General features: G+C 42.5%; 1 protein-coding gene across 2 annotated transcripts in view; it reads left to right on the forward strand.

The window, feature by feature from the left end:
- UBE2E3 (ubiquitin conjugating enzyme E2 E3) overlaps nucleotides 1-9,674 on the forward strand; it is a 117,226-nt gene extending 107,552 nt beyond the window's left edge. For both annotated transcript variants that reach the window (XM_084814886.1, XM_084814895.1), the window contains exons 5-6: nucleotides 4,437-4,584; nucleotides 7,124-9,674. In XM_084814886.1, the coding sequence (XP_084671012.1) occupies nucleotides 4,437-4,584; nucleotides 7,124-7,221 (246 nt within the window). In that variant the 3' untranslated portion in view covers nucleotides 7,222-9,674. The remainder of the gene's footprint in view (nucleotides 1-4,436; nucleotides 4,585-7,123) is intronic.
- The last annotated feature ends 4,820 nt before the right edge of the window (nucleotides 9,675-14,494 follow it).

Raw genomic sequence — 14,494 nt, forward strand, 5'->3', positions numbered from 1 at the left:
AGAGCACCTAGACATTACCCGGAATAGGAGACCTAGGTGAGCCTCCTCCCATAGGAGGAATAGGAGTGCCAGGTAAGCACTGTGACATTTTTGTGACATTGTGCATGTACAGGCTACGTGCGTTTATGTGTAAGTCATGCCCTAAATTATCAGTATGCTAATAAAATTTCTGAAAACCTTTACAGTGATATAATTTGCCTCTTTAAAAGAAGATTCAATGCTAAACTTTCACATCCTGGCTGCCCCAAACAGAAGCTGAGAAGTATTCAATTTCTTTACCAGCTTGTTGGATGTGATGCAAGTTAACTAAACAAAGCAGGGAAATTTCCCGATTCAGAAATGAGGTTTTATTCTCTGTTTCAACTCAACAAACTAATGTTGTGCTCCAGACGGTCCTCTGCCTATTGGTCTGGCGAGCGGAAGTGCAGCTCCAGCAACTGAAGCTAGTACAGTGACTAATGTCAAAAGCAGGATGACCACTAGACTAAAAAAGAAAAAAATGCATCACCAAAAGAGGACAAAACAGGACACAGTTTTGCATAAAATGTGCATGTGCTGATGTTATAACTATAATTAAAATAGAATAGAATACATGTTACTGTAGTGGCATTCTGCACCAGGGGACCTATGCGCTTTCTCAGTCTGCTGTCGTTGTGGTTGGGCAACTTCAGGCGCCTCCCTGATCTCCCTTCTGATGGTTCTTTATCTTTAAACCAGACTGGAACTGAGGACTCCTTCAAATAGAGGACCTCCCTCTGTAAAGTAGGGCACATGGTCAGCCTATGTCCGAGATTTTCATTTTCAGCATAAGCAACAGTGGAAGAGCACTTGACCCAGTCCATTGAGATTTTGATGGTGTCCATAGATACATAAGGAGAGTTTGAGGGCCAGTTCTTATGTGTTGGCAATTTAATAAAAAATGAAGTACACATAATCTATGGCAGCCTTGACCTTGCAGTTGGTACTTGGCTGATGTTCAAGTGACCTGAACACAAGTGTCATTGTGAATAGGCTCTAAAACATCCACAAATTAAGGGCTGAATCTATACTTCATCATGCATAACGGTTAACCCATTGTAATCAGTGGGAATTAAGTTAGGCAAGACTAATTTAATTCCCATTAATTTCAATATGTCTACTCTTAAGTATGACTGTGTATGGATCCAACCCAAAGAGAATACAAAATAAGTAATGTGTAAATTCACAGGATGAGAACAATATGATAGTTACTGTTGTAGAGTCATAAGACACTTATGTCCCGCTGATTTCAGCAGTACTTAAATGTTTATACAGTGTGTGCTGAACTTTAATTTTGTTTATTATTCTCAAATAATATGCCTTTGATGAGTGAAAACTGCTTGATTTCTACCAGTAATTCTGGTAGCAATTGTCAAAATCATAATTATACAGTGAAGTAGGTTAAATAATTGGGGGATCAAAATCTAATGGAGGGAAGCTTCTATTTCAAGGACTATTTCTTGATATGAATTATCGAAAAATATAAGAAATTAGAAAGGAATAACTGTCTTGATACTGATAATATTCTACCAAAGGAAAATTCAGTGTTGGAATTAATTATCATTTTGCAAAATGATGTGTATGCTACTGATTCGTTTGACCCCGTTTCTTTCTTTTTTTTAAAGCATGCCAAATCTAGTGCTTAAAATTGTCCCAAGCGTAAGCTAAAACTTTATGTGCTTGCTCATATGTTATAGATTTTTTATGCCAGCATAAATGTTTGTTGAAAAATTGCATCTGTGTAGCAGATGTTCGATGAAGAAGATTCAAAATCTTCTATTGAACAAATAGACCAAATGCTAGGTTTACTAAGCTAGTTAATCTGTTCGACACATGCTGTAGAAATCTAGTGGCAGAGGGTAGCCATCGTCCCTCATCCTACCCCCCGGCCTGCTCTCCTGCCTTGTCTTAATAAGTTGTGTGTTCTGGGTGGGATCCAAATAACTATTTTAGGCATGTGCAAGGGATTGGGCACTGCCAGTAGGTTTTTTTTACTTCATACCATATCATAAGCTGCATTTGAAAGTTCCTATCAGTTTTAAAATCTGTTAGTCATGTGCCTGGGGGTCTGCTGTTTGAAAAATACCAAGCCAATGCCTCCCTTGGATGTGTTATTGCACTCATATCCTGCTTGTGGCTTCCCAGAGGCGTTTGGTTGGCCACTGGGAAACAAGATACTGATCTAGATAGGCCTTTGTTCTGATGCAGCAGAGGTCTTAGTATGTGCAGAATTAATTGCCCAGTTCTCTGTATCCTACACACATATTGGCAATTCATGGGTTGTTCAACCCATGGATTGCCAGGGTACCGCGGGAACATGTTAGAGTTTTAACCCGCTGCCAAACCATGGGCAATTGTTGGGATAAAACTCTGGGTTGTTTTAGCTGTGATGTGCGAATCAGTTCCTCAGTGCATCTTTCCTCACATAGCAATGCAAAATAAATAAGTAAATAAGTTTAGTAAGTAAATAAATAAATAAAATAAGGCCTAGACAAACTACAACCCCCCCCCCCGATAAATTGGTCTTGAACTCGGAGTGTACAGTTCTGCATCCCACCCCAAAGCATTTTCCTTTCAAGCTTTCAAAGGACTGTTTTGTCTTGTTTCACTGTGTAGTGCCATTAAGATGTAGATTATCCTTTGTGCCATAAAGTGTTCATTCTGCAACTAATGCATTTAAACTCTGTGCTATATTTGTACAGAAGGTTGGTATTAGAGTCACTTAGAGCAAAATGATGACACAAGTTAAAGCAGAGTATGCTTCACACATTATAGTTCCATCTCACAGAAGGGTGGGCAACTTGTGGCCCTCCAGATGTTTTGGCCTACAACTCCCACCAGCCCTATCTAGCATAGTCAGTGGTGAGGGATGATGGCCTTTGTAGGTCAAACCATCTGGTGGGCCACAAGTTGCCCACCTCTGATCTAGCAAGACAGTTATGAAAAATACGTTTCTCAAGTGACATGAAAATGAACAGTGCCCCGTGTCCCATTGACAAAAGATTACCAAAAGCACTGGGCATTTGACTGTTGAAAAGCATGTTCTATATGTAATAGTTGAAGCATCCCCAGGGTCTGTCGAATGTCATATCCCACATACACAGCAAAGCTTTTCTTTCAAGACCACCACCTTCGGAGGTGCTTTCGGTGGCGGTGCAAAAGAGGGGCTTCTCAGGTGTGGAAGACCCTCCTGAGGGCGGCTAGGTTCACTCTGTCTCTGCTATCCTTCCGCTGGCAGGCAAAGATGGCTTTATTCAAGCAGGCCTTTGGTGTGTAAGCAGGGCTGTTGGACTGGAGGCTGTTTTTACTCTGTGACTGTTGTGTTTTTAATTGTGTTTAATGTATTTGTTTTATTATTGTTTTTATTTGTGATTATAAGCACCTTGAGTGCCATTTTTGGTAGAAAGGTGGGGTACACAAGTCAAATAAATAAATAAACAAATAGAAAATATATATATATACACACACACACACACATACACAATTACACATACATAGATATACACACACATACATATGCATACACGCACGCACACACCTTTCCCCCCATGATAAATGGAAATCACTTGTTCCAAGGCAATGTGATGCCTCACTCATTTCCACATCACTCTGGGAGGGAAAAAACCCTGGAAAATACCTGGCTTGCCTGAAACCCTTTCCCACTGCACACATTGGCCTAATGTCAGATGATCATTTGACAGCAATGAGCGTCAGGGCCAAGCGCTCTTCTTTTTCCCTTTCCCTCCCCTTGCAGACTGCTTTGGCACTTCATTTCTGGCTTGCATTAAGCCAGAGTTCCCTGTTAAGATTCTGACTTATTATCCCTGGCTTGATAACTGGCATGAATCCAGAGTTCCCCAATTTAGATGTAGTGGAGAACTCAGACGTAATGTAAACCAGAAACTAAGCTCTGAAGTTGCATATGAGAGGAGGACTTTTCTTCTGTCTAAACATGCACAGGATTGTACCGTAAAAGGCTAAGCCATCATTGTGGTCCTCACATGCACTGAAATTGAATGAAAACTAGGCATCTGAGTGCCTTTTTGTTAACATACACATGCACATATATCTCCCAAGTACAGAAAAATAATGTAAAATATTCCTATGCTGTGTGTGCGTGTTTTTAAAGTTGGATTTAAAAATGCTGTAGGCTTGCCAGAAAAAGCCACAATAAAGCTTTTAACATTGAGATGTATATGGCAGACATGAATAAGGCAGCTGTTTGCTAAGTGGGGTGTGTGTGTCATTTTTTAGATGAGTCTTACAGAATGAGCAACCAAAAAAATGAAAGGTCTCTATAGAAATATTCTTCCACTGAAGGTGAATAATTCAAGGCAGGTTTCAAAGGACTGGGAACAAGCTACAGATGAAGAGGGCAGAATGATTTTCTCCCCCATCTTTTGCTCTTCTACCTTTAGGTTACCTTCCGTACTAGGATCTACCACTGCAACATCAACAGTCAGGGAGTCATCTGTCTGGATATTCTGAAAGACAACTGGAGCCCTGCTCTGACTATTTCAAAGGTTCTGCTGTCTATTTGTTCCCTCTTGACAGATTGCAATCCTGGTAAGGCGATTGTTAATTTTTTTCAGAACAAAAACGAGTGTTACTAATTGTCCAGCACATAGAGACAAAACAATGCCTACATTTGGGACACAATCCATGGTGGCTTGGGCATGCTGGGAGCGTAGGACTTCTTTTACTGCCTGAACATCCATAAGAACGCGCACTTAGTCATCAAAAATTGTTCAAAGCTATTATTTATTTACTGTGTGTAAAAACAATACAAAAGACCAAGAGGAGATAAAATTCCTGTCGTTTTGCTTTTACACAGTACAGCCTGGGAATGGATTCCGTTTGTTATCTTTAAACCTCTGAATCCTTGGGCTTTGCCATAGACCCAGCATTGATTCATACACAACGTCAAGTTGAATGCCAGAATACACGCTCAGTGCCATCGTGCTTAAATCACAAACGGCAAAACCTTCTTCCTGCTGTGCTAGCTTTCCATGTACAGGGAGACCTCCCCACATCCCCCATAGCTACAGTATGAAATTGTGCAGCCCCTCTTGGACTATCATGTGCTGTTTCTGCACATTTCAGTTCAGTTACAGGGCTGCCCAGCTCTAGCTTACCTTCAATGATGGGATATAGGAGGACTTCAAGAAAGAGTGCTATACACGATTGGCTTGGATCCATAGCTCAGCTCGCACAAGCTGCCACCACCCAATTTTCTCACAGTTACTCCTTCCCACTGTAGCCCACCAAGATGCATCTCCTGACCCCCTCCGGAGAGGGGGCACCATGGGCTACAGTGGGGAGGTGGTGGAAAAGCCCCATTGCATGAGCGGAAGGCTGCAATAGACATGATAAGCAAAAACACAAAATATGTAATACCTTCAAACGTAAACCTAAAACGTTGAACGAACATCTACTATTACATCAGTAGGATTATTGCTTCCGCTATAATTACCAGAATATGAGACTTTGCTGTGAACAAAAAGGCACAGCTTCCCCGGTTGACCTCTGTATTGTTATGGCTACAGGAAAATTCTCTTAACATCTGGACATAGCTGTCTGCAAGGCTTTAAAACAAATGTTAACTGTTCCAACATAAAGGGAGGCTGAACAGATTAAAAGCCTCTGTATTTGCTTTGCCATGTGCACTTCTTCCTTCAAAATTACCCGTGTGTCACTTTGCGTGCTGGCTGGGAATTATGGGAGTTGCAGTCCCAATGCAACCCGAGGGCATCACCATGCTGGGAGACTGATATAACAAACCTGGTCTGGGACTGTACTACTTTAGACTACAGTGGAGTCATGCACGTTTGAATTCCCCCCCCCCGCCTCCCCTTGCACACAGGAAACAATAGCCTATCCATAGGAAGATTAGTTGAGACACCTTTTTCCAAATAGGTGCACGCACACGTGTATGTGTGTGTGTGTGTGTATATATATATATATATATATATATATATGAATGAATGTATTACGTGTGTATATGTATATGTATATCTCGGTATATGTTTAGAGTCACAGTATTTCTTGTCTCAGGACTACATGTTCTACATGCATATGTAATAAACGGCCGATGGTGTCTTTTTCCTAGGGAAAGTCCACTTCAGGATGGAAGATTTGGAGTGGCGAAAGAGGGAAGAGTACTTAGCTCTTTCCTCACTGGCCACTTCTCCTCTCCAAATTGACTTCAGATTTAGGAAACATGGGATCTTTCAGGGGGGTAGAGCTGAGTGGGCAGGGAGAGGGTAAGCACCACTCCCCCCTGCCATTTTCTTGCTCCAAATCCCCTTCCTGAATCTGCCTTTCCCCTGCAAAAGCAGGCATTGGGCTTTTGTTAATATGCATATGAGCATAATGGGTTAAGCCCAGAGAAACACCAGTGGACATGAGTGGGTGGAAAGGACTTTCCCACCCCCTGCTCCCCCTGGCAGTCGTCCCCCTCAGCCTCTGCCAAGGGTCAGCAAACTGTACTGAATGGGGTAGGTTATGGTGAAGGGAGGGCTGAGGGGGTGGAGGGGGTGGCCAGAGCTGGAAGCACCTTCCTGAAGAGGAGCTTCACTCATGGAAGGTGGCTCTGCCTACCCCTTCCATTGGCATTTCTCTGGCTCCAATCCAAGGTGTAACCTGTCCCTGCAACCAACATCATGCCCCCCTACCCCCATTGTAACACACACTGCCTCGCACCACTCTTATAGTGCCCCCCCTTCTTGTTTTGGCCCCCCAACACTCCATGCCACCCTGCTAAACACATACCAAGCCCTTACCCTCCCCTTACTGTCCTCCCCTGCAGTCTGCAATGGTACAATCCATGAAAAGCATTCCTGTGGGATTTGCTGTTGTGTGTGGCCCAGCCTTCCCCAACCTGGTGCCTTCCATGTGTGTTGGTCCCCAACTCCCAGCATCCCCTGACCAACCATGACTAACCTTTGCAATGAGTGTGCTTAAGGATCACAGTGGAATTGGGTACCATTGCACAGCTTAACCAGAAACCGTGTGCGGCACAGTAAACAATGGTCATGTTGATGTGTCTGTTAATAGAATGGCTCCTAATATACCATCTCCCTTGCCCCCTGCCAAACTCCTGCAGCTGATCCTCTGGTGGGAAGCATAGCCACTCAGTACCTGACCAACAGAGCAGAACATGACAGGATAGCCCGACAGTGGACCAAGAGATATGCAACATAAGCGACGTTGACTACTTTGTGCGGTGTGAAGGTGCAGCGATGCAGCCTTGCAGTGTGCAACCAATCTTTATAGCCTTTACAATACGGACTTCTGTGTATATGTTATACTGATTCTACTCTCTGCTTTTATCCTTTTGAAGATTGGGATACTGCTTTCCCTCCCTCCTTACCCCCTCCCCACCCCACCCCCAAAAGGGAAATGCTATCAAGAGTAGAACTTTGTAGCTGTAGATTAGTTATGTTTAAAATGCCTACTTGCAAGTCTTGCTTCTTTGGGATATCGAAATGTATTTTGTGATGTAACTAAGGATACCGTTCCTGAAGTCAACCAAATATTATAGTGCATTTTAGCCTAATCCATTATCTGTATGAAGTTATTAAAGGTAGCTGTAGATTACTAGGAATTACGTCATTTGTATTAAGCCCAGATCTATTTCCGATATGTGGTACATGCTGTTGTGAAAACTGTTTTAAACTTTTACCTTTGTCAGTTTGTAATGAAAGGGATTCCTTTTCCCCCCCTCCCCTCCCATCGCCACCCACCTTGTAGCTCAGAGAGCATCCAGTGTATCATCTCAAACACAATAAACATGTTCCCCAAGGAAGAGCTTCTTTGTTCTCATATTTGAAATTAAAATTGGAGCATATTGTAATAGATTAGAAGGTTGGGCTGTTTCTATACTGATCCCAATGGAAGACTAGCATAAGGAAGGAAAAGCCAAAGCGTAAGACCGTGTAACTTATACTTAGGGCTGAATTCTGATCAGTACTTCTTCAGGCCAAGCTTCACGGGATGCTAAATGTGTCACTTGTAGTTGCGGTCATGTGTTTCAAAGTCTAAGCAGAAGTGGTGATGTCCAAGGCCTGGGGAGTGGACATTTTCCATCACCATCCCTCTCCTCCCCCCGCCCCCTCCCGTCACTACCTTTAAAAATGAATCTGTTACGTATTAATTTTTTCACTTATTGGCAGCCACCGTGGAATGGAAGCCTGTTCTGTGGCACAAAGGAGGGATAGAAATATTTTAAATCAATGCAGTGGTGAACAGCTGGTGCAGGGAGGGGGCTGATCAGGACCGTGGCAATCTGGAAGGTGGGCTTAATCCTTTCCTCCCCCCACTCATCCCGATAAAATCCCTGCCCCCCTCCCCAAGTTCCTATTAGCAGATTTGGGGTGGAGGAGACTGTTTTTCTTGGGACTATAGCAAGGAAGGAAAGAATTAAACCACCCCTCCCTGTGGCCCTAATGAAAATCCCCTCTCCTGCGCCAGCTATTTAACATTTTTTAAACATCCACGCTACTATAAGTGAAGCGTTCAGTGTCACCTGTAGTTTGGCTCTTGTTTTTCCCTAAAGGATGAATGGAACTTAATGCTTGCTGTTTAATCTTCCCCTGTTCCAGCACAAATGAGTTTGGCACAATGCGTAAATAGTAGAGACGATCGTTTGCCAGGTGTGCATGTAACCACCTGATAAACTGCTCATGTCTTACTGAAGGGGTGGGCAACACGTTGTCCACAGGCCGCATGCAGTGTCCTGTAGCCCCCACGCACCCCATTTAAAAAAAAAATGGGGGAAAACGGTGTCCATTGTGGCTGTGGAATGCAAAAGGGTCAAACTAGTTTTTTTGCGAGTTAATCTTGACCTTTTTGGTATGCCATAGCCACTACAGCACACCAAAAGAGGCAGCATCAGCTTGCAAACAAGTTAATTTTGACCCTTTGGACACTCTGCAGGCACTATGGATGCCATTTAAAGAGAATTTAAAAAAATACTTTCCGGCACCCATGAGGGGATCCAGGGGACAAAGATGGCCTCCAGACCTCTCAAAGTTGCCCACTCCTGTCTTACTGGCTGGCCAAATGTTTGGGAGGCTTTACTACACTTCCACACCTGATCAGAAACCCAGCAAAGTTAGAGAGTGAATGGGAAGATTCTTCTTGCTACTTAGCAGAACAGTAAAAAAAACCAGCTTGCCAAGTGGTTGCATGTGTTCTACTGTATGTTAATTCTTGGTAAATGATCATTTGCATTCACCCAATGTTGACCGGGACAATGAGGGTAGTTACTGGGGGCAGAGGTCTTTCATCACACGTCCTGTGCGAATGGGCTGCCTACCTAATCATATGGTTTCCTATTGGATTTTACACTATTACCTCCCGCTCCTTCCCCCAGCTCTAATTTTCCATAAATAAGCTAGCTTCTGCAGGATCAAACACAGGTCTTCAAACCTGGGGGCTCAGATTTGTTTCCATAAAAGTTGCTGTGGATTTTGCCAATATTTTCTTAACTTTTATCAAATCACAGGGAGTTCAGTGCTTTAGATTTCGGTTTAAAGTTGCAACCTATTTAATCATGTTAAACTGTCTTCCAAAGCAACATGAAGGCATGCTCTGTTTACCAGCTTCCCTCAAAGTGGAATAAGTAGCATATATTGATTTGAAACTGTAACATTAAAAAAAAAAAGAGGAGGAAAACACTGCGGAGGCAAAATGCATTTTCGTAAGTGAAACACAGGTTTCAGTGACTAGTAATTCTGAACATGATCCATCAGGAAGATCTCCTGCACAAGCCCGGTGAAATGAGTGGGGTATCCCAAAAGTGATACTCCTGCAGTTCCCATGTGCTTAAGTGGAGATTGCACAGGAGAATTTCCTAGTAGATTGTACCCTTTCTCTGTAAGGCAGGCCTGATTCATACATTACTTTTGCAGCAGCATGATTTCAACCCCAATCTGCTCCCTACTTCCTTCCCTGATTGGTTCCACCACCACATCCATAGTATATGGATGTTTCAGTCATGCGGTCATGTGGGTAGCTTAAATTATAGGGATAGTTTTCACATCCGCGTTCCCTCCCCCTCCATTAGGGTATCTGACACTGACATGGAAATTAGCCATGTAATCAAAGCAGCCAGACATTACCAGTGCAAGCCATTGACCCAGCAGGATAATGTATGAATTTGAGCCCAAGACACAGGCATGAATTCTTGATACTTGATCTGTAGCAATTAATTACTCTTCTGTTCTTGATTACTCCATAATAAAACAGCGACAAAGCTCAAACAAGGAAAGAAAAATTGAATTGATTTCTTATGACTAATTTGCTGAGACTCTTGGGCCCTAACCCACCAAAGCTGCTGTGCATTTTTGGAAATTTTGTAGCACTTCTATCAAACCGTTCTGTGCTTTACTTTATCGATAGTTGGATTTCAGTAGTTTAAAATATCTTAAACACTTCACTATGGAGACTTCAAGATGTCTTATATTCTCTGTCCCTGTAAGATAACCTTCTCCAACCTGGTGCCCTCCAGATGCTTTGGACTACAACTCCCATCAGCCCTGACTAGCATGGCCAATCAGGGATGGTGGGAGTTGTGGCCCAAAATATCTGGAAAACACCAGGTTAGGGAAGGCTGCTATAAGATCAGTGTTCTCGGGATATGACTTCCAGAGAAACATTACTTTACACACACACACATATATATCTACATATTCTGAGAAGAGGCTCAAACGACAAGTGACCCATTGATCTCTCAACTAAAAACCATTTTCACTCATGTGAGAGGGGTTTGTTAATGGCTCAGGTTTCTGTTTCAGACCCTGAAGTAAAAGACAATGTAAAATATGGGGTCTGTCCTTAGTAGTCAATTGGCAGAGGCAAACAATTTGCATTTCTCATTGCAGTGGGCAAAGCTGATTTTGGGCTCTCCTGCCTCAGACTGCAGATAGAGGCTCTCATGATTCGAAAGCTCCTCTATATAAAAAAAAGTTCCTTCTACATCAAAAATGTCAGAGAGAAGGGTTCTATCCTAGCCTTATCCCTGCCATGCTAGTTTTCTGTGCACAGGGAACTTTTGTGTTGTTGCTGTTGTTTTGTATGGAGAGTCACTCAAATGAGCCCCAACCTGCAGTCTGCAGCACAAACAGCTTTAGTACCTCAGTGAGAACTTGCCCTACATCTAGTTTTGTAAGAAGAGAGCATATATGGGCATACTTAGAAAAAACATTATAGGCTGCAATCTGTAGGACAGTTCTGCCAGGCACCCTTCATTAATTTTAGTTAATGAATTTAACTAAATTCATTAAATTTAGTTAAATTTAACTAAATTTAGTTAAACTCCACTAAAATGAATGGAGTTGACATGGCCTTTAGGCTTTGTAGATTCGCCCTATAATTTATGAGAATTAAGGAATGACAACTTCCAGGTAACGAGAGCATGGGGAGAGACTCCAAAGACCTTGCTAGTTCCGATATGCCAGCAAACTGTACCCATAGTTCACATGTACAACATTCCCATGAATTTACAATAAGGGGCAAAATGTATATTTCACATATTAAATATGTGGCCTGCAAAGTTTTCAAATATATCACAAAATATATAGTATACGTAAAACCTTATTCTTGTTTTTAATGTACTAAAGTTTCCTATTGCACCTCAGATTTCAGAAACCTTGGTTTATAAGCAGGATGCCTTCTCAATATTGCCCGTTTCCTTTACTAAACATTTGATTATTGATTCTGAATTCCCTTCCTGTCATTGGTTTGTCACAACCTTGTTCTTTTTAATGTAGTTTTTTTTTGTCTGTAAATTTTATATTTACTGAAGTAAGAGGTTGGGGTTTTTTGTGTATACAGTTAAACTAAAAAAAAATAAACCTTAATTTTGTTTCTCAACTTTTCTCTGCTTACACCGTGCGGTGGAAAGAAATTTGTATTGTTAAATAAATCAAATAGTTGTTAAATGGGAATGTGTGCCTGTTTCTGTGGGGGTCTCTGGGCTCTGACTTCACACAGAGGACGCTGGTGCCCTCTTTTTAAATACCAAGTCCAAACCGAAGCAGAAATGGATGGTCATGTATCACTTGCTCTGCCTATAGGGTGACAAGAAATGCGGTAATAGCCGTCCAAATCCTAGGACATTCCTACAGTATTTGGGTAATGGGATAATCACATAAATGTTGATGGTACTGACATGGTGTAGAGCTATATGGAAAAGTCACAATAGGAACCTAGGAAGCTACTTTATACTGAGTCAGACCCTTGGCCCATCTAGCCCGGTACTGTCAACACTGGCAAGCGGCTCTCCAGGGTTTCAGGCAGTATTTCCAGCCCCACCTGGGGAAGCCGGGGGCCAAACTTGGGGCCTTCTGTATGCAAAGCAAGTGCTCTACCACTGAGCTACAGCACCTCTCTTAAGCTATAGCCTCTGCCTCCCGAGCTATGGCCCCTCAAGTCCACAATTAATTGAAATAACTGGGAGATCTTAGTAAGTCAGATGGGGTCGGGGGGAGTTCATACTGCTGAGACCCACCACACAATGGTCTTTAAGCACAAACAGGCCACTAGTACTCCTGCAACCTGGCTGGGATGGACAGAGGTACAGGTGGCATGAACTAGTGCCCCCACGTGGTGGGTTGACACCAGGTCACCACCAATTGGACTATTGCAGTGATCCTTTCTTGTGATATGCACAATCGTGTGCATCTCTTTCCCCGTTCGCTCAGCATCACTACATGGACATACTGCTTCATAAATCAGCACTTCTGTGCTATTGCAGTTGGGTTGTGAGCCGCTCAGTGGCCCTGCCCGTTGAAGTAGATTGTCTCATGGAGGCCACCCTTTGCTAATGAAATTCTTTACTGAACCAGAAGAATTGACCTCCGAGGTCTCGTACTGTAGCAGAAATTAAAGTCAGAGAGACCACGGAGTGAAGGAAAATGAGTACTTCTTTATTTAACGCGCGGGCTTAAGGCTGGAATCTTTTCCAAAGAGCCAAAAGCCCTGAAGCATAGTTACACATTTCTTTTATAGTAATGATGACATACATGCGACCCTTTCTCCTGTCCCCTCTTTCGTGGTTTTACAGTTAGCACAGTTGTTTACAGTACAGGAAGTGGGCCACAGGACATTCTATCTTAGGACGCAGTTACAGCCTGCAGTAAGCAAAATGTCAAAGGCATGACTAGGTTGTGCAATCCAGCTTGCTGACAAGGGCAGTTTCTACATTGCTGTTCTTTTGCTAAACTATACTAACGCAGCAGGAATATAAGACCACTCAGTCTGGCCTTAAATATGGCTACTACATTCCCCCCTTAAATGCATAATTTTCCTTACAATTATAGCATTTCATAGCAACTTAGGTTATTTTATATCTTGCAGCGCTAACAGCGTATAGCGAGCGGCAGTTTTTAAGGTTAAGGCATTCAGCATATTTTTCAGACAACGTATAAACCAGGGGATACAGAGACATAACAGTATTCCCATTAACACTACAGGCAGAATTAGAACAAATGCCGCCTTGAGCAATTGAGATTTGGAATCTAAGAGGTCAGCCAGTCAAGTTAATCATGTCCTCCTATTGTGATATCGGCCACTATTTGGTGCAGTCTGTTGATTTGTTTATCTATAGCATTGCTATTGTCAGATAAATTGAAACAACAGAGGTTTTGGTGGGTCTCACAACCTAAATGATGAAGGAGGTAGAGGTAATCTATACCAGCCGTGTTTTCTAGCATGGCACCTCTTAGGTCATGGAATTCTTTATTGAGCAAGGACAGAGCTTGTGAGGTGGCGTTTATACTTTTTGCCATGGCACACGCTAGCCGGTTGACCTCTAGACCATCTTCTAAGGCTAGCCCCCCTATCCCAACTAATGATACTGCTAGTGCTAGCTTTTCTGAATCTGAGAAAAGTCGCAAATGGCTATTACAATTTTCAGTCAGCTCTAAGGCTCGATGTTGTCGGTGATGGGCTTTCTTTATCGGCCACGGGGGAAGAAAAGGTGCTAGGCGACTGAGTCAACATGGTTGGTTGTCGGACAAGTTGGCTGGAATAAATGACCACGTATGGGAACCACAGGTCCAAAACCATCCATTAGGCAAAAGTACATGTGCAAAATTAAAGGGAATATTTTGAACTTTCTCGCAATTTATGGATGGACCAGGGATAATTTTACATCTTTTTTTTACAATTAATCATTCATGCACACGTAGCATTTGTAGCGGCAACAATAGGGGTGTTTAAATAGAATTCTGCAGGGGGTAGAGTTTTTGAGACAGTACCCCATGAAGGATTATGAGAATAAGACAAATCTGTAGTATAACCCCTAATTTCCATATTATCAGGTTGTCTACAGACAGGTATTAGACATGTGCTAATAAGCTTACTTGTAGGTAGGTTCTTTGGGAGGCAGAAGTGGGTGATTCCAGTGATGTTAGCTAAGTGTAGCCAATAGTTTTCAGCAAGCTTTTGGGGCAGACTTTCTTCTTTAAAG

This window comes from Heloderma suspectum, chromosome 1 (genome assembly GCF_057233095.1).
Source record: "Heloderma suspectum isolate Gila_16-S chromosome 1, 16-S_ref, whole genome shotgun sequence".
Lineage (NCBI taxonomy): Eukaryota > Metazoa > Chordata > Lepidosauria > Squamata > Helodermatidae > Heloderma > Heloderma suspectum.